General features: G+C 51.4%; 1 protein-coding gene across 1 annotated transcript in view; it reads left to right on the top strand.

Annotated features, from left to right (window-relative positions):
* Positions 1 to 18,282, top strand: part of POU2F3 (POU class 2 homeobox 3) — a 68,118-nt gene that overhangs the window by 39,218 nt on the left and 10,618 nt on the right. Inside the window, exons 4-9 of the mRNA XM_087868026.1 lie at positions 9,599 to 9,703; positions 10,910 to 11,012; positions 13,286 to 13,368; positions 15,688 to 15,870; positions 16,288 to 16,429; positions 18,067 to 18,203. Coding sequence (XP_087724152.1) covers positions 9,599 to 9,703; positions 10,910 to 11,012; positions 13,286 to 13,368; positions 15,688 to 15,870; positions 16,288 to 16,429; positions 18,067 to 18,203 — 753 coding nt within the window. The remainder of the gene's footprint in view (positions 1 to 9,598; positions 9,704 to 10,909; positions 11,013 to 13,285; positions 13,369 to 15,687; positions 15,871 to 16,287; positions 16,430 to 18,066; positions 18,204 to 18,282) is intronic.

Below are 18,282 nucleotides of genomic sequence, written 5' to 3'. Positions count from 1 at the left end.
TGCCTGTTGGTAGACGTTGACTTAAGATGCGAGAAGAGAGGATTTGGGTTATTACTTATTGCTAAACACACACGCACACACAGGAATATCCGTGTGTGTGTGTGTGTGTGTGTGTGTGTGCACTGACATCACGTGCCCCTAAACCTCTCAAGCATTTCCTCTCCCCAGGCAAAAGAAGAAAATCTGCAACTAACTTTAACACCTCGTAAACTAAAAAGATCTACACGGCTACATGACATTTGGAGTGCTTCCTGTTTCTAATCTTTTTCTTCTCATTTAAAATTAATAATTAGCTTTTGAAAATTAAACATTGCAGAACTGTGTGACCTCCCAAGTGCACGCTTTCTGGAACCCCAACAGCCCTCCACCCCATCATCCAGCAGTTGGCTTGGCCGTGGCCTTTCAGACTGGTGTCTGGGTTGGTTCTTTCGGTCCTGCGGGCACCCAACAGGGAATTCCCGAAATAGACAGTCGTTTGTTACAAAGGATAAAGCTTCAGAGGCACAAACATATTTTCCGTCCCCAGATCTCTCCGTGGTGTCTCCTCTGCTGCGTTCCTGCCGTTTGGGCCTTGGGTGCCTCCTCACTGGTTCTTAGCTGGACGGTTATACTCAACACCCTTTTACCAGTTCCCTGCTTGGGATGTATCCTCTTCCAGCCCGAGCTCCACACCGCTGTCGGCATAACAGAGCGGAGCAACAGTCTCTCCATGCTATTCCCCTCTACTCCTGTTACACTTTGCCCCCAGAGTCCAGTCTGAGCTCCTCTGTAGGGCACACAGGGCTTCCAGGGGCCCTGGCTGCCCGTCTAGGCCTCCCTCTCCCCGACCCCACGCAGGGGCAGCAGCAGCTGAACTGCTTGTCGCTCTCGCCCTCTGCAACTTTGGACAAGCTCTTCCCGCTGCCTGGCATGCCCTTCTTGCCTTCTCCTGGTGAGCCCCCTTCACCGTTCAGGGCTGCTCAGAAGGACTTTTCTTCCGTGGGGCCTCCCTTACCTCATTCCGCTTTCTCTAGCTGTGGTCTGCCCTGCCACGGTGAGTGACAACCTCTCCACGCGACCACCGTGCACACTTCTGATTGCTGCAAGCATCGTGTGGTAGCTGGTTCCTTCCTGCAAGCTGTGTCCTAATTCACCTGGGAGGCCCCTGTTCACCTTTGTGCCGCTAGTTCCCTGGAGTATACAGTAGGCACATACTAAATGCTTGTTGCATTAAACTGAACTGGGAAGGGAAACTTTATGGGATAGGAAACCTGTGTTTCAAGCATGCCAAATGGGAGACCAGTTTTTGCCACTGCTATTGGAGCAGACCCAGTGTCAGAGGGCCACGAGGGGTGCCTCACTTTATTTGAGGGTGCCACAGGAGTACAAGAGACAAGGACCTCAGCCTTACTAGAAAACTGTTCTCAAAGACAAAAATTATCAGGGAAAACCGTTTACTTTCATTGATAACCAATGCTCTGACTCTCAGGGGCAGGCTTCCCGGTCCCAGGCAGCTACCCAGGAAACGCCGAAGAGAATCCCATTCAGACCTGTGGCAGGCCTTACTGTCCTTAACCGCGGAGACCCCACGTCCATGTAGAAGTCAGGCTCCCCTCGTGGAAATGTCTACACCAACCGTGTACCACGTGTGGAAGCAATGTGGCACACAGAGGAGGCAGGGCTCCACAGGCATATTTTTGGGTGGGAAATTCTTGTGGAGGGGGAAGCCCAATGGGGTTGCCTCACAGAGTGGTACGGACAGAAGAGGGGGAGGGTCTGGAGGTGAACAATCCTAGTAGAAAGTCAGGCTCTGCTCTTCTTGACTGCGTGACGGTGGGCACGTTACGTACATTCTCCTAATTGTGTCTACATCTGGAAAAACATTTGATAAGATCATTTCCCTCATTGAATTATCATGAAGAATAAATGATCATATATTTGAAAGGGCTTTTTATCTCTAAAGTGCTTAAAAAATATTATGTTCTCTCTTTCTGGAACTGATGCTCTCGGAACTAATCTGTGGAGTGCTTTGCAGCCACAAGCTGGTGCTGTGTGTGCATGTGCATGCATGTATCGTGTGTGCACATGTGTGTGTATATGTGTGTGCATCTGTGTGCACGTGTGTATGTGTGCATGTGTGTACGCGCACGTGTGTGCACGCGTGTATGTGTGCGCATGTGTGCGCACGTGTGCACACACGTGTGTGTGTGCGTGTGTGTCCAGGGCAAGCAGGACCTCTGCCCTTCCTTATGTTACTTTTTTTTTTTTTAAGATTTTATTTATTTGACAGAGAGAGACAGCCAGCGAGAGAGGGAACACAAGCAGGGGGAGTGGGAGAGGAAGAAGCAGGCTCCCAGCAGAGGAGCCTGATGTGGGACTCGATCCCAGCACGCCGGGATCACGCCCTGAGCTGAAGGCAGACGCTTAACGACTGCGCCACCCAGGCGCCCCCCCTATGTTACTTTCCTTTGGAACGCACTGTAAAATATACACTGGGATGGGGATTTCATGGCGTGGCTGAACCTTCTCTTTCCCCTCCCCATTTACCTTCCTCATAATGAGGGAGGGAGGGAAAGAGCAAATATCAGACCCCTGGAGTAAATTCCTATATGCCAGGGAAAGACAGAATTCTGGTTTCCAAGCCAAGTACGTTATCATCTCTAGTAGATGTGTGCTTTATCTGGACATAAACCTCACCCCGTGCAGTAATCGAGAACTTGGAGTGGGGCATTTTCTTTTGATGTAATTTCATTAGAATAGTGGGATTAAAGTTACTGCTGGTTACGGCAGGAGCCAGGGTAGACAAGGACCATCGGAGTGATAGGAATAGAAGAATGAGCCACGCCGCAGTGCAATGGAATGAACTGGTACTGAGTGGGGGGTTAGGAGACCCGTCCTAATGGGCCCTGGCTTGCTTGCAACTCTAGCCGCATTGCCCCAAGCAACTTATTAACCCCCTCTGGGCTTCAGGAGTCAGAGCTGTAAAATGAACTGTCTGGACCAGGTGATAGCTACATTTCCTTCCAGTTCTTTCTTTTCTTTTTTCTTTTTTCTTTTCTTTTCTTTACTTCTCTTCTCTTCTCTTCTCTTCTCTTCTCTTCTCTTTTCTTTTCTTTTCTTTTCTTTTCTTTTCTTTTCTATTTAGGGTGCCTGGGTGGCTCAGTCAGTTAGCATCTACCTTCAGCTCAGGTCATGATCCCAGAGTCCTGGGATCGAGTCCCACATCGGGCTCCCTGCTCAGCGGGGAGCCTGCTTCTCCCCCTCCCTCTGCTGTTGCCCCTGCTTGTGCTCTCTCTCTGTCAAATAAATAAATAAAATCTATAATTAAAAAAAGATTTTATTTATTTGAGAGAGAGTGAGCACACGAGCAGGGGCAGGGGGAGCCCGATGCAAGGGCTCCATCCCAGGGCTCCAGGTCATGACCTGAGCCGAAGGCAGACATTCAACCGACTGAGCCACACAGGCGCCCCTCCTTCCAGTTCTAATGGGGAAGGAAGGGAATCAACACTGTTGAATGTCTGCCTTGCACCTGGCACGGCCTGCTTTACGCACACAGGTGAGAGTTATGTTTATGAAGAACTGTGGAGTCAAATCGACTTGGGTTGAAATCTCAGCTCTATTATTCACCAGCAGTGTGACTTTAAGCAAGTTTCTTAATGTCTCCAAGCCTCGATCTTTTCATCTGTGAAATGGGTCTGGTGACAAGCATACTCTATGCTCCCAAGTGTGCTCCCACTCTCTTTTATACATAATGAATTTCTTAAGTAGATTCCATCTAGTTTCCTTCCCTCCTTTTGTGCAGAAACAGCCTAGGCCTAGAGAACCAAATGAAGTCACTGAATATCAGATCACGCAACTAGTTAGAATCAGGGTTGGAACCCCAAGGCGGGACTCCTGGTTGATCCTGAGCCTTGTGATTGCTTTCTGGATGTCTTTTTTTTCTTTCTTTCTTTTAAAAAAATCATCCCCTGCCCTGGGAAGGACAGCAAAGTCCGTCTGGGATCGTCAGTGCAGGTATGTGCAGAAGCTCTCGGTGTGATGGTGAACAGCATTCACTCACCAGACACCTCCCAAGAACAGCCGCTGGGCTCAGGAACCGCTTTCAGGGTTTGATTTGGAGACCATGCTCCGTGTCTCTTCCCCCACCGCACCTCCTACCTCCTGCACTCCCATTTATTTGGGGGCAGAACAGCTCTCTGTGTGGGCAAGTCAACCGTTCCGTGAACTCCTCCCTAGACAGTCGTAGCTCTGGGCTCTTCTCCACCAGGTGGGCTCCCATGAGAACCAGAAAAGTCTGATTCAAAGGGGATCTGGGTCAAAAAAGAGAGGTCCTGTCAACCCACGGGAAGGGAACACCATAGGCATCTCGGGAGGGCCCTGAAGGAACGCAGTATGAAGTTGCTCAAGTCCTGGGCACCAAGAAACATTCGTGAGGATGTGTCCTCCGTGACGGCACAGCCCCTTCCCAGAGTTATTAAACTTGAATGCACGGACTTCTGTGCCAGAGGGAGAAGAAAACTTTTATGGGTTTAAAATGATGGGGTTTTTCACGCATGTGTCAGCACTAGCAACGCTAGGTCTTAAGAACTGAAGCCAAAGCATTAAATAACATGACTGATAAGCTCGTTGCATTTCCAGAGTTGGCGCAAGCCAGAAAAACAAGGATGCCTCTTTGAAAAGTTTCTTTCCAGGAGCTGGCAACTCCAAGTGGCCCAGGCTTCCTAAGAAGCTCCTAATTTATTCAAGGGCCCCTGTCTCTTCTTTTCCTTTGTCTAGAAGTTTGATGTAGTCAGGAAGAAGATCCCAGCGTCCATGGGCAAAGGTGCGTCTAGGCTGGTCTGTCGTAGGTCTGACCAGAGACCAGGCAATGGGTGAGGCCGTCTCCCCAGGCTCTTCTCAGGGGTGTCTGAAGAGGCCGGGAGTCTTGGCCTCCCAGGGAACAACCAAGAACCAAGAGGCGAGTCCCCCAAGCAAAGGTACAGCCAACATCTCCTGGGGGACTCTCAGCCTTGTTCACTGAGATGCGCTACCTGTCTGCCCCCTTCCACCGCTTGGAATATATTTTTAGGATATTTTCATGAGCAACGTGTTCGCTGCCAACCCTTTATAGATCAGTTACAAAACAGAAACTCTTCCTTACTGCTCGGGAGAAGCGTAGAAGGGGGGAAAGAAAAAAAAAGTCTTGCCTGTAATTGAAGGCAGGTTGGGAGATGTTCACGCTTTGAAATTCTCCTTCTTGTGAAATGTTTATGAAACACTTTCCACAAACGAGTTATGCAACCAGAACAACAGCTTTGATCGTCTTCATCGCCAGTGATGTGTTCATTAGCGTTGGGCTGTTTCCCCCAGAGAGAACCATGTGAAACTGTCATGGGAGGGGCTAAGGAGGCGTACCCCAGCACCCCCCTGCCCTATCACATGACCCCAGAACAGACGGTACATAAGGAGGTCCACCGGTATGTCTGGGCCAGAACACCACCTTTGCCATCACCCATAGTCTACGCCGTCTCCTATCCCTGCGAAGTCTGTAGTACTGTTTTGTAAAAAGAGCACCAGGAGAAAGTCAGAGGAGCATTCCCTTAAGGGACTTTTGCCAGTGTCTTGTTATGTAACTTCATACCCATCTCTGAAGCTCCCTGGGCCTCCGTGAGATGGGAAGGTAAATACTCGTCCCCACACACCACCCCCCACCCCCGGCTGGGAGACGAAGCCAAGTAGGAATGTATGAAGGCTTCCAGCTCCTCAGAGGGGGCTCTCTCCTCCCAGAAGGAGGCTGCTGCTTTCTCAAGCAGGTGATGTCAGAGAGTTCATTGGGATTAGAAGAGATAATCACGCACGATGACTTTTTACCTCCCTGGTCACTGCCCAAGACTCAGTGTAATACCCGTGCACAGCACAACGGGCGGAGAAAATTCTGAACTAACAAACCGTGTCTAAGGCATGGATGGGATGGTCAGTGGCTGTGATAGGACAGAGCCCTCCACGGTGGCCCATGTCCCCAGGGATTAGTCCATCCTGAGCAGGGCCTGGAGAGAGATTTCATTCGTGTGAGAAGAACCACCAAAGGGACCCTAGAGACAGTCTTCGGGGTTCCAGGCAGGCTGTGGGTTTGGTTGGGTTTTCACAAGTACGGGGGAAATTGGATTTTCACCCAATTTGCCTCGGGTTCTCACATTAGAAGTCAATGGGATTCCAACAGAAGCCTCTCTATCTCACCATCCAGATCCACAGCCAACACCCAGTTGCCTGGAAAGGCTCCAATCTTTTCCATTCGACCGCAGTGAAAGGGAGTTTTTGATTTGGGAAGGGCTTTGTTTCTTAATTTCGTAGTTTCTTAGCCCGTGGACTCTTAGAGAATTGTCGGAGTCTGCTGGAGGCTGGAAGAGCCCTGAAGTGTGCCCTTTCCTCCCTTCCTCTCTTTCCGAGACCCACCGACCAAAGCAGAGTTTTTAGAACTTGTCCTCAAAAAAGGAATCTCCTTCAGTGTCTCTCGATTTGGTTCGTATAGGACTCTCTTCTTTGGCGGTTACCATCAGCAGCTCACACCCAAAGGCTAATGAGGGATGAAAAATGAAAGAAGAAACATGTTGGTGAAGCAAGAAGTCAGGAGAATGACACCCGAGGTGGGGGGGGGGATTGCCAGAACACCCAAAGGGATTTTCTGCTATCAGTCACTTCATTTTTAGAACTGGGAGGTCGGCAGTGCCCCCAAAAGAGTTTGGAGGGCAATTGATCCAGAAAGCAGATGAAAGGGTGCGTTTTCTTTTATGATGGTGCTGGTTTCTGAAATTAAGTGTTGCAGGAAGATCTGGCACTGATTCTAACAGATAGCACTCAGGTTGGAGGCAAAGCACATGTTTTCAAGCTCTGTCATAGTTGCACCTTCTTATCTCCATTGCGCATAATGAGTCTATAAAGGAACCCTGCCACTTGCCTCCGAGCTGGCGCCTCGCCAAGCCGCCCGCGGTGGTTCCACCGCCGTGGCTTTGGCTCCAACTTTCCACGTTCTCCGTCTGTCCCCCTTCCTCCATCCCGCCTCACCATTCCCCCCCGCCCGCTGCCGCCCCTACCACCATCACTGCTGGGGTGAGCGGTGCATTGGGGCAGGAGGGGGATCTAGAAGGGAGATGCGGGGAGGGGAGGCTGGCCCCTAAAGGCTTTGCTTCAGTAAAAATCTCTTAGAGCAAACCTTAAGGGTGGTGGTGGTGGTGGTTGGTGGTTTTAAATAAGTAGTCTTATCTATTCCTAGCTTTTTTCAACCTGCTAACAAATGTTTCCCCGGAATCTAGGATGTGAAAACTCTAATTTCTAGGGGAAGAACTAGGACACCAGAGCTGCTGAGACAGAGATGCCAAGTGTGGGTGGCAAGAGCTGAGGGGCACTGGGGGGTGTAGGGATGGGGGCTGTCTTGGAAATCCCTCCCGCGTGGCCATGGCTTTAGAGTTTCCAGAAAGTCTCAACTCTCTGCCCCCACTGTGCTACTTCCGGTCGCTCCTCCTCTCTGCTTCCAAGGCTTCAGAATAGGTCTCTTTAGGTGAGAGAAGAGAGGAGCGATTTGGAAAGATGGCCCCTGAAAGAAGCACGCTCTTACTAATTTGGGGGTAACCCCAGCTTGTTGGTGCTGTGGAGGTCCGCTTTACCTAAGAACATCACAGCAGCCTGGACTCGTCAAGTCTGCCAAAGGCACTCGGGAACTGGAACATCTAATTCCATTTTTGGACTGGAAGAGAGAAAAATCATGTAGAATCATAACGGAGAAACCGAGTCTCCTATAGGCAAAATGATGGCTGGAGGTTACATAGTAAGTTAGACTCGGGGTTAGGACTGAGAAGCAGGGTCTAGCTCACCGTTCAATGTTCTCTTGACTGTATCCCACTGGAGACTATAGACAGATGGGTTCTCTTTACATCTTTTATTCAGTTAACTCACATGAATTCCCACTATGTGCAAGGTACCACGTTTAGGACACTGGCTCTTTTCTTGGTTTCTGACGTCACTCAGGATCTTCCTAGCTCTCCAGCCAAAGGGAAAGATTTCTTTTGTGATGCAAAGGCCATTTCTCTGCAGCAGTGAAGCACAAATGAAGCTGTTAGTCTGAACCTTTAACTTGGATTAAACTAAGACAGGAGAGATTCTAGGGTATCGGTGACATTCCCAGCGTAGACCAAGAAAATGGTTTAAGCAGGACATCTATAGCCAAGAATTTCCTTCAGAGGGTCTCCCCAGTGTCTTTTAAAAAGTATGGTCTAGACTCTATGCTCTTTGTCATATTCTATGAATTCAGTCTCTTGGCCCCCCCCTCCCCAGTGGACTTCCCAAAAAGCTGCCAGAAGGTAGTTTTTCTCTGGGTGGGAGGAGGGGTGGGTACAAATAGCGTTTCCTGCCCTGCCCTTGGACACCTGGGAAACCCACAGGTGGGTGGTTGGTGTGCTGTCATCCAAAGGTGGTGGAGAGAGGCTAGAGAGGGTTTTGAAGCCATCGCAGGCCCCTCGGGCGGCAACTGCAGTAGTGACTATGAGGGAGACGTGTTCCCGCCTGTAGGGAGATAGGCCAAGACCGTCACCAAAGCCACATGGGCGAAGAGGGCTGGTTGCAGAGGCAGCTTAGGGAGCAGAAGCTGGATAGCTATGGAAAACAAGTTGGGGATAGAAGGGAAGCTGGCCCCCAGACTTTGGGATTTTGTGGACCAGGAAAATAAAAAACAGAGTATGGGGAAGATCGATAAAGGGTTGCCTGTTTTTTTTTTTTTTTTTTTAACTTAATAAGGTGGGGAGTTTTTATTTATTTTTGTTTATTTGTTTTTAAGACTTATTTATTTGAGAGAGACAGTGAGAGAGTGCAAGCAGGGAGAGGAGCAGAGGAGAGGGACAGAGAGAATCTCAAGCAGTTTCCACACTGAGTGTGGAGCCTGACAACGGACGCTGGATCCCACCACCCATGAGGTCATGACCTGAGCTGAAACCAAGAGTCAGACGCTCAACCAACTGAGCCACCCAGGTGCCCGCGAGATGGGGAGTTTTTAAAATACCGTTTAGGGGGTGCCTGGCTGGCTCAGTCAGAGGAGCATACGACTCTTGATCTCGGGATTGTGAGTTCGAGCCCCACATTAGATATAGAGATTACTAAAGAAAAAATAATAAAAAATAAAAATAAAATAAAATACCATTTAGGATCAGTATCATTTCATAAAAGAAATTCTAACATCTCCCCCAAGGGAAAAATAAAAAAAGAAGAATATGTCAGAATTGAAAAGAAGTGTTTAAAGTCATTACAATAGGCTTATTTTTTTCTCGTCTCACTGAGGAAGAGGGTAAATTGCACTTTGTATCGGCACAGCCCGCGAACGGTGCTAGGGGATGATTGATCTGTGAATCCCTCCTCACCCGCTTACAGATCGTTACCCAGAGCGCCACTCGCCTCTCTCTGACCAGCCGCCCTGGGCCGAAGGGTGCAGGCAGGCAGGAATATTAGGCTGCGGGCCCGTAGGCACTGTAGGCACCGAGCTAGCTCTTCACTCTCTGGGCTTATCACTCATCCACCTTGACCTTCCCCAAGTCTCCGTTTCTGCCTGCCTGGGGGAGGCCCAGAACTGATGCTCTCCTCCTGCCTCCACTTACAGATCAAAACCGAGGACCTCAGCGATTCCCTGCAGCAGACCCTCTCGCATCGGCCATGCCACCTGAGTCAAGGACCTGCCATGATGCCTGGCAACCAAATGTCCGGGGTAAATGCCAGCCCATACCAGGGAGCCCTGATAGTCTCAGAGGGCCCGTGAGTTTGATTCAAGCCTTTGCAACATGCCTCACCTCCAGACCTGGCTCTCAGTGAATCCAGATGGGTCTGAAATACCGCCCTGCAGGGAATGGGAGGAAGGGATGAAGGCCTGGGGTGAGGGTGGGAAAACAGGAGAGCTCTCTTAAAGGGGGAGCCTGGCTACCTCTGCTTCTCTGGGACAAAAGGGAGCCGATCTTGCCAAGACAATGGACCTGGCAGCTATGGGGCTGGTGTCTGCCAGCCATTTCGGGGGAGCCCTGTGATGACAGCCACTGCTACAGATATAGAGCCGTTCTTCTCCAGTGAGCCCACTCTCCTCCCTCAAGCTTTTGCATCAAAGCCAAACGAGAACAGAGTGCTGTTGGGGGAAGAAAGAGGCACCCTGAAACAGTAACGACAAATGTCTGAGAGGGCGGATGTCCATGTGGCCAGCCCTTCTCTTGGTCTGGATTACCTGGGGAAGAAATACCATCCCTTTTCTAGAACTATTTAAAATTAGAATGTGCATCCATTCCTCCTCTTCTTCGTCCAGCAGGGGTTTACCCCGTCTTTGTGCCCCGAGCCCTGCGGGTCTGGATCTCCCAAGCATTGGGATTGGTGTTTCCCCTTTGGGAGCTGGTGGAAGGCACCCAGGGGACACGGACTTTCTGTCCAATCAAACTGGTTATATTAAGACCTAATAACTTGCTCCTTCCTCCAGGAAAGTTTCAGGCCCAGGACGTGGCCAAGACATGACTTTCAGCATACTCAAGCGGTGTGAGATTAAAAAAACAAAATTAGACGATTGGGATTACATGTCATTTCTAGGACGAACCTCTGAGAGCTGGGAATGCCTCAGCCTGTGCCTCCAACCTTTACAGTCTAGTCGGGAGGCGAGACTGACAGACACAAAAGTTAAATAACAAAGCAAAGCTGAAGTACGCTGGGCTGCAAGGCACTTCTTGGCTGGGTACGGGAGCTGAAGCAATGCCAGCATTAATGGGACAGCTACTACGTGCCCGGGGCTTGAGCCACGCAGGGACATAAGGCCTGCCAACAAAGCCTCCGAGTCTGGAGACCCCATGGGACAGATGGGCAGCAGGCAGATGGAGCCAGCAACCCCGCCCCCCCCCCCGCGAGTGTAAATTCTGTGATGTTTGTGTCTCCCCATGTGCAGGACATGACCTCCCTCCATCCGCTCCAGCAGCTCGTGCTGGTTCCTGGCCACCTACAGTCTGTATCCCAGTTCCTGCTATCTCAGACCCAATCTGGGCAGCAAGGTAAGAACCCTGGCTGGCGTTCCCCACATCGGCCAAGTCCAGCAAAATGCGCCTCCACTGCCTGCTGGAGGAGGGACCCCAAGTGTGGGGCATGGGGTGAGTGGCTCACCCCTCTGGCTTTAAGACAGCCTGTCTACTTCGGGGCCTGAGGAAGGGACGCTGGCATTGCCCCTCCAAGCAGAGGATCCTTCTCTGCTTCTCCCTCTCGCCTTCCTCAGTTTCCTGGAGGTGCAAGGTAGCAAGGAGCTGGGGGCAGGGGGAGGGACGGCAGCACAGGGAGGAGGCGCTCCTGGGGATCTGCAGTAAGGGCAAGTCCCAATTCCGTGGAAATCCTTCACCACCTCCGGAAAGCTGGCCGTGACTGTGGGTAGGGCTGCAGTGCCACCCACAGGCTCTAGAGGGTTTTCAGGTGTTCTTGGGCAGGGAAATTACTGCCAGAGTTCTCCTTGGCCGAGAGCAAACAGATTAGAATATTCATCATAATAGCTAGTATTTCTAGAGCGTGATATGCTGGGAGCTCTGATGAGTAAGTTTCCTGACATTTTTCAAAATAACCTTCTGTGGTAGATAGTCAAACTATGTCTCCGGTGACATAATAATGTTCCATAACAGTTTGTCTTAACACCTGTGATCTTGGCCATTGCCCTGTACAGCCTCTCCCTCCCTCATCTCTACCAACTGGGGCCAAAGGGATGGAGGAAGTAGGAGTTTTCCACTGTATGAATCCCAGGAAGAGGCTTTGGAAATCCGGACTCCAACTCTGTCTTCCGTCCCTAGCACCTGCCCGAACTACAGTCCCTATCCCTAGGTCCCACGACATCTCAGAGCATTTGTATAATAACGAATAAGAACATACTTGAACCTTTATGTATTTATTTTAGTCAAACAATGTCTATCATACTCCAGGAATAGGAAAGAGAAGGTAGTGGTTAATTCCCTTCCTCCTTAGAAGATAGTGATATCAAAATGGCCCAGACAGAAACATATAACCAATGAGGACAGTGTATGATGCAGGGGGAAAAACAAACAAAGAAAGAAACAAAAACCCCTCAAAATTTGGAGTCAGAAAACTCATTGGTTAAATTTTTTTTTTAATTTTAAAAATCACTTACTAGCTGTGTGTCCTTGGGAAAGTGAACCTAACTGCTCTGATAAATATAGAATAAAATGAAACAAAATGGAATAATAGTAAAAAATAGAGTAAAATTCTACCTCGCAAGGTTATTGAGAGTTATTTGAAATAATGCATGTGAAAAGGCTCTGTGCATTTCAGAATGCAATATAAATGTTAGATTACTATTAGTATTCAAGCCTCTGACTCCCAGTTCAGAGCTCCTTATAAGAGCTTTTTGTTTACTTTAATAAGGAAAAATTAAGGCCTGACTGTTACAGACTGGCGGGGGGGGGGGGGCGTAAAGGTCAACCACAGCAGGTCCATACATCAGTGGTCCCGAGCAGCTTAGGGTCAACAAAGACCCCAAGGTTCGGGTTTGGGCTGAGTGATTGGGGTGACCTGCTCCATTGTCTGCTTTGGTAGCTTGATGGCTCCATTCCCACCACACGAGTGAGAGCTCCTAGCTGTGGCCCTTCTGAGAGGGAGGCCACTGTCATGACCAGCAACGAGGCAGAGCCCTTCGTGGACCATTTTCCCCGAGAGGGAAGGAGAAGGTGGTCCTCAAGCAGTCCAAGGATCGGGTAGAGGCCATACCACCAGATGGAGTTTCCATAGCCTTGGCCCCTGGTTTTCCCTTCTCTCTCTGCCCTTCCTCCCTAGTATAAAATGTGGTCATTCTGCCAAGAGCCCCTGGCCAGTGGAGCCGTCTGGCCCCATCTACTTGGTCTGGCATCCTTGCAGGCTTGCCCGGACCTTTGTAGCCTAATTCTGCAGGCACAATGGAACTCGTCAGCTCCTCAGCTCCAGCGGCCTTTCCTTCCCTGTTGGATTCCTTCAGCCCTGGTTATCAGATCCCAGAGCAGCTGCCTTGAGCCTCCTCGGCCCGTGCACCAATCCAGGCTGCCGGGCAAGCAGAAGGACTGGTTTGGGGATGGCTGTTTACACATTCATCCCAGTGTCACCTTTACCTCCACCTGTGTGTGGCAATGCTGGGGCCGTGCCTGTGGGGGCCCTGTTCACGGGGCTTGGGGTGGGTTGAGGGACCTGAAGACGTCGCAGGGGGTGGGGACAGTCATCTCGGTTCCAAAGCTGTGGAGCACATCTTTCAGATGGCCTGGATTTTATTTGTTTGTTCCTTTGTCCCTCCCCTTTCACCCAGGTCTGCAGCCAAATCTTCTCCCCTTTCCACAGCAACAGAGCTCTCTCCTCCTCCCGCAGACTGGGCCTGGCCTGGCGTCCCAGGTAAACAACCACATTCTTCCTGTTTCCTCCAGGAATACCTCAGGTCTTGACAGAGAAGCTCACTGGTTTCCCCCACCCCCTGGATGGTGCACTTACCCCTCTGGGAAGAGGGACTAGCAAGGGATTATCCCTGTTCACACATGGGGAATGCAAGCCACAGCCATGAGACACGATTGACCCAATGCCACCCACGGAGCCAGAATTAGAGCCCAGAGATTTCAGCTCCCGGGTTATCCTGCTCTGTAGTGCGGGCCCTCCACTCCGGCCCCAGTCAGGCCCTGGCTTCACTCACTCCCCTGAGGACCAGGGGCCAGCTAACTTTCCAGGGATGCCGTGGTGACCGCCAGCCCTGCCACTGGGGCTCTCAACCCCCAAGGAGGAGACCAGAGTCCCATAGGCCTGATGTCCCAAGACCACAAGGCCACAGTCTCTCCCCTCTGGGTCCCTCTTAAGACCCACTGTTCTAGACTGCCTCCTGCAGTGCGCACATGTGTGGGTCAGGAGGTCTGCGATCTGCGAGAGGGGCAGTTTGCAGAGCTGCCATGTTTCCACCCAGCACCCAGTTGCCCAGTAGAGGGCACGTCTCCGGCCAGATGCAGCCTCGTGCCAGCTGTGAGGCTTGGTAAGAGTGGCGGGAGCTGCATGGTAGCTGCCTCTCCTCCCCTCATCGGGGTGCCCCCGTGCAGTTAATAACCTGCATGGCTGCAGGAGATGGCTCTGCAGGGACAGACGTGCAGAAGAGCTGGGAACAACCGCAGAGCCCCAGTGTCTCTTCTCTGTGCTCAGCTGCCCCATGGATTACGAAGGGCCCTGGCTCTAGAGGGCTAGAGAGGCCACCGAAGGCATCTGGAAAGGGAGAGGGTGCCATCTAGTGGCTAATAGTAATGGGGACACCGGAGTCCTGAAATCTTCCAATTCCTCCCGAGGACTCAGAATCTCATCATCATAGATTCAGGTCTGGAAGAGATCTTACAGAGGCTTAAGATCAACTCTCACATCTTACAATATAAGAAGCAAAGAAACTGTTCAGAAGGTTATTAAGATCGTCCTGGGCAGCGGTAATAAGGGACTTGCTTAGGGTTATGGCAATAAGAGTAGAGAGGAGGGGGCGAATGGGGAGATGTTTGGGGAAGTTGAAGGAATGCAGTTTGCATCTGATTGGATGTAAAAGGGGAAGGAAACTCAGTATTTGTCAGATTACAGAATAAATAAATCAAGGAAAAGGAAGTCTCAGGAGGGCTGAAGCATTGCCCTGAGGGCCACCCCACCATGCAAAACAGGATCAAATCCATAAGACTTCCGAATCATTCTGTTCTAAAAAAATCCTTCACCGGGGAAACAAGTCCTTCACTGCTCTTTGGTCCTTTTACCTCCCTCATCTTAAGGATGTCCATCTGAGTGGTAAATCTGCGTGTCTTGGAGGAGAGAAGGAGGAAAGTTAACCCCAGTCTAGGAAAAGAGCCAACTGGGAAGGGGAGAAAAGAGGGCAGACTCGGACCACGTTGTCCACATGGGCAGTGGCCCTGGGACTGGACATGAGGCCTGGCCCCCTCGGTCTGGGTTTTGCTTCTTGTGGAGTGATGGATGTCTTCAAGAGTTGGATTCACTCCTGAACCCAAGAGGGCACAACATGGACTCTAGGTTTTAGGGTCCATTTCTCTATGAAAATAAACTGAAGGAAGACTACATCCTGACAACCATAAATGAGATCAATCTATCTTTAGATGGCATTGAAATACTGCTGATTTAAAAACAAATAACAATAACAAAACACTCTCGTGAAAGAAAAGGATGGGTTAGAAAGTATAATGGCCGTCACAAGAGTTTAAAATTCTATGGAAAGTCTATTAATATAACAAGTCTCAGATGTCCTCTGTTATCTTCAGTTAATGCCTGTTGAACACCTCAGTTACTTTGCTTTGTGGAAAAGAATAGGCAAGGCAAACAACCTTTTCCCCCCGTCCTTTTCTGAGATTTGTTTTTGGAATCTTTGTAAACAAGCCAGCTAGCTCCTTTTACGGTGGAAAACGGAAAGAAGGAAGTTACCTGCTCATAGTCAAACAATGAGTCATAGCCTAAAACCCAGAAAGGCCACCTCCCCGTCTTGCACTCCTACTGTTTCTACCCAGCTATTCCAGCTATTTGCTGTCCCTTCATAGAAACCCTCAGTTCTCACTTCCACATCACTGGAAAAAATGGTAATCAAGAGTACCCAGGGGTCTGTCATCCTCTAAGAGGGCCTGTTGGTATACAATACCAGAAAATGCCATTTGATCAGTTGACAATCCGTGGATCTGTTCAGCATGTGTCCCCTCTTAGGCAATCGGGCGCCCCGGGCTGCCAGGATCTTCTTTAGAACCTCATCTGGAAGCGTCACCGCATCTCCCAGTGCCCAAGCACCTACCCAGCTCCGGAGGGGCTGACGAGCCCAGTGATCTGGAAGAGCTGGAGAAGTTTGCCAAGACCTTCAAGCAGAGACGCATTAAGCTGGGCTTCACACAGGTCTGGTTTGTGGGGAGCCGGAAGGGATTGGGTTGAGTGAGTGGAGATTGGGCTTCCTGAGTGGACGTTTCAGGAGCAACCCGAGGTTCGATGTATTTGGGGCAAGCCCATTGTGTCCCTTTGGTCCCAGAGAACAGGGCACGGTTGTCATGGGTAAGGAAAGTGAAGACATTGCTGGGGGACAGAGGAGGAATGAGAGCCAGGCAAGGGGTTAGGCACATGGGCACGGCCCCCTCGGAGTCCGGGGAGGGAAATGAACCAAATTCCCCCCTCTGAGAGGGAAAACACCTGGAAAGGAGCCAAGGTGACGGGCGGGTGCTTGGAGGTTCTCCGCGTGCGTGACGGGCGCTAGGATGGGGGACAAAGAAGAGAAGGAGCCTGTCTCTTCAGCTCCTCCCTCTCGATCCCCACGTGCAGGGAGACGTGGGGCTGGCGATGGGGAAGCTATACGGCAACGACTTCAGCCAGACCACCATCTCGCGATTCGAGGCCCTCAATCTGAGCTTCAAGAACATGTGCAAGCTCAAGCCGCTGCTGGAGAAGTGGCTGCACGACGCAGGTAGGCGGGGGACCCAGGGGCGGAGGGTGCCCTAGACGGTTCTGCAGGGAATGGGCTAGTGACTGCTGTGGGGGGGCTTGAGGCAGTCGCTGTGGAAGACCCCTTCTCCTCCTGCGTCTGGAACCATCTGAGAAATAAGACACGGGAGACAGGCAAATGGAGATGAGATGTTGGCTTCATTCCTGAGAAGGCCCTTTGGAGGACACGGCGTTAGGTCTGCAGCCGTGAAGACTTGGCCCCGTTCTTTTCTCCACCAGAGACCCACCTGGTCTAGACCTTAGGGCAGCTCCCCAGAGCGAACACACTTACCCACCTTGCTCTCTGGACTGGGTCTAGGTTGGGAAGATAGGGAAGTGGGTCCTCTAGGGTCTCGTGGGGGAGGGGGGAGGCCATAGACACAACACACGCCCTTTATCCGGCTAATCTTGAGTAGGTCTTCAGAGGACAGGGAGTTACCGTGAGCTAGACTAATGGGGAAAGCTTACAGCAGGAGTGGGGTTGGCAGGATTCGGTCCGCAGGGTCCCTGGGAGGCATTCCAGGACGTCAAGGGTGTAAGCCAAGGGCAAAGTGTTTGGATGGGACAGTTTAGTGTCAGGGAGCAGTGTGGGACAGGGGTTCCCATGGCACTATCCATACCCTGGGCCAGAGCATTCTCTGTTGTAGGAGGCTGTCCTATGCACTATAGGTACTTAGCGTCTTTGGTCTCTACCCACTAGACGCCAGCAGCACCTGTCTCCCACCGAGACAGGCAAAAATGTCTCCCGAGACTGCCGATGTCCCCTGGGGGTGGGGGTGGTACAAAATGGCCCCTGACTTAGAACCAGTGGTGTGAGCAGAGAGAGAAGGAACACAGCCTGTGGCGGGCAGGGCTCTAGTCAGTAGATACACGTGGACGAGTGGTTTCTGTGGAGAGGAAGGAAAGGGGGAATAGGCAGCCAAGGGGGTTACCCCCTCAGAAGTCCCTCCATTTGGAACATGGGGAGGGGCAAGGAAGCTGCCCCCAACATGTTGTCCCTTAAGCAGCTCTTCCCAGGGCACCGAAGTGAGACAGATGACCAGAGGGGCTGAGGATTTTGGGGAAGAGACCTTATAGGTCATTTCTCGTGTGACCCCCTCCCTGACGCCTGAATCCTTCCTGAGGGGTATCCGTGCCCATCGGTCCTACAGCCTCGGCTCCAGCACTTAAACACTGGAAAGAAAGTGACTTCAACACCGACATACTGCCGAGTGCCATTGCTTTTAGCTCAAAACACCATTTGCCATTTTACTCAATATGCACATCCAGGCATCCTTGGGGAAAAGACAGACTCGCGAGCGTACCTCGTGGGAGCTCTGCCCGCACCCACTCACACCTACCCTTGCCGCCGAGGGCCGAGTGTCCCTGAACCATGACCGCAAACACTGGAGGCACTGGCGTGGGAGTCCCGGAGGACCTTTGCCCAGAGCCATGAGGAGGAGCAGGACGCTGGGCCTGTTCCGGTCCCCCTGCTGGGGGCGGGGGGGGGGGTTGATCCTGAAAGAGCCACTGCAGAGCTCACGGGGAAGCCGTGTTGGACCTCAAGGCCGTGGACGCGGAGCCTGCCCCGGCCAGTGCATCCTCTTCTCTGAGCTTCCTTTGCCTTCCACCCCCCGACAGAAACGTCGCCGTCAGAGCCCTCGATGAACACCCCCAGCTCTTTCCCCACCCTCAGTGAAGTGTTCGGTAGGAAGAGGAAGAAGCGGACCAGCATCGAGACCAATATCCGCCTGACGCTGGAGAAGAGATTTCAAGATGTGAGCAGCTCCTCCGGTGGGAGCGGGTGGGCTGCTGGCCACAGCTGGCTGAGCGGATGCACCCAGGCCCCCTGCGCAC

Source organism: Ursus americanus, chromosome 16 (genome assembly GCF_024610735.1).
Source record: "Ursus americanus isolate L20-20 chromosome 16, mUrsAme1.1.p, whole genome shotgun sequence".
NCBI classification, from domain to species: Eukaryota; Metazoa; Chordata; class Mammalia; order Carnivora; family Ursidae; genus Ursus; species Ursus americanus.
The sequence above is the reverse complement of the archived record's forward strand: the minus strand, read 5'-3'. Positions and strand labels throughout refer to the sequence as shown.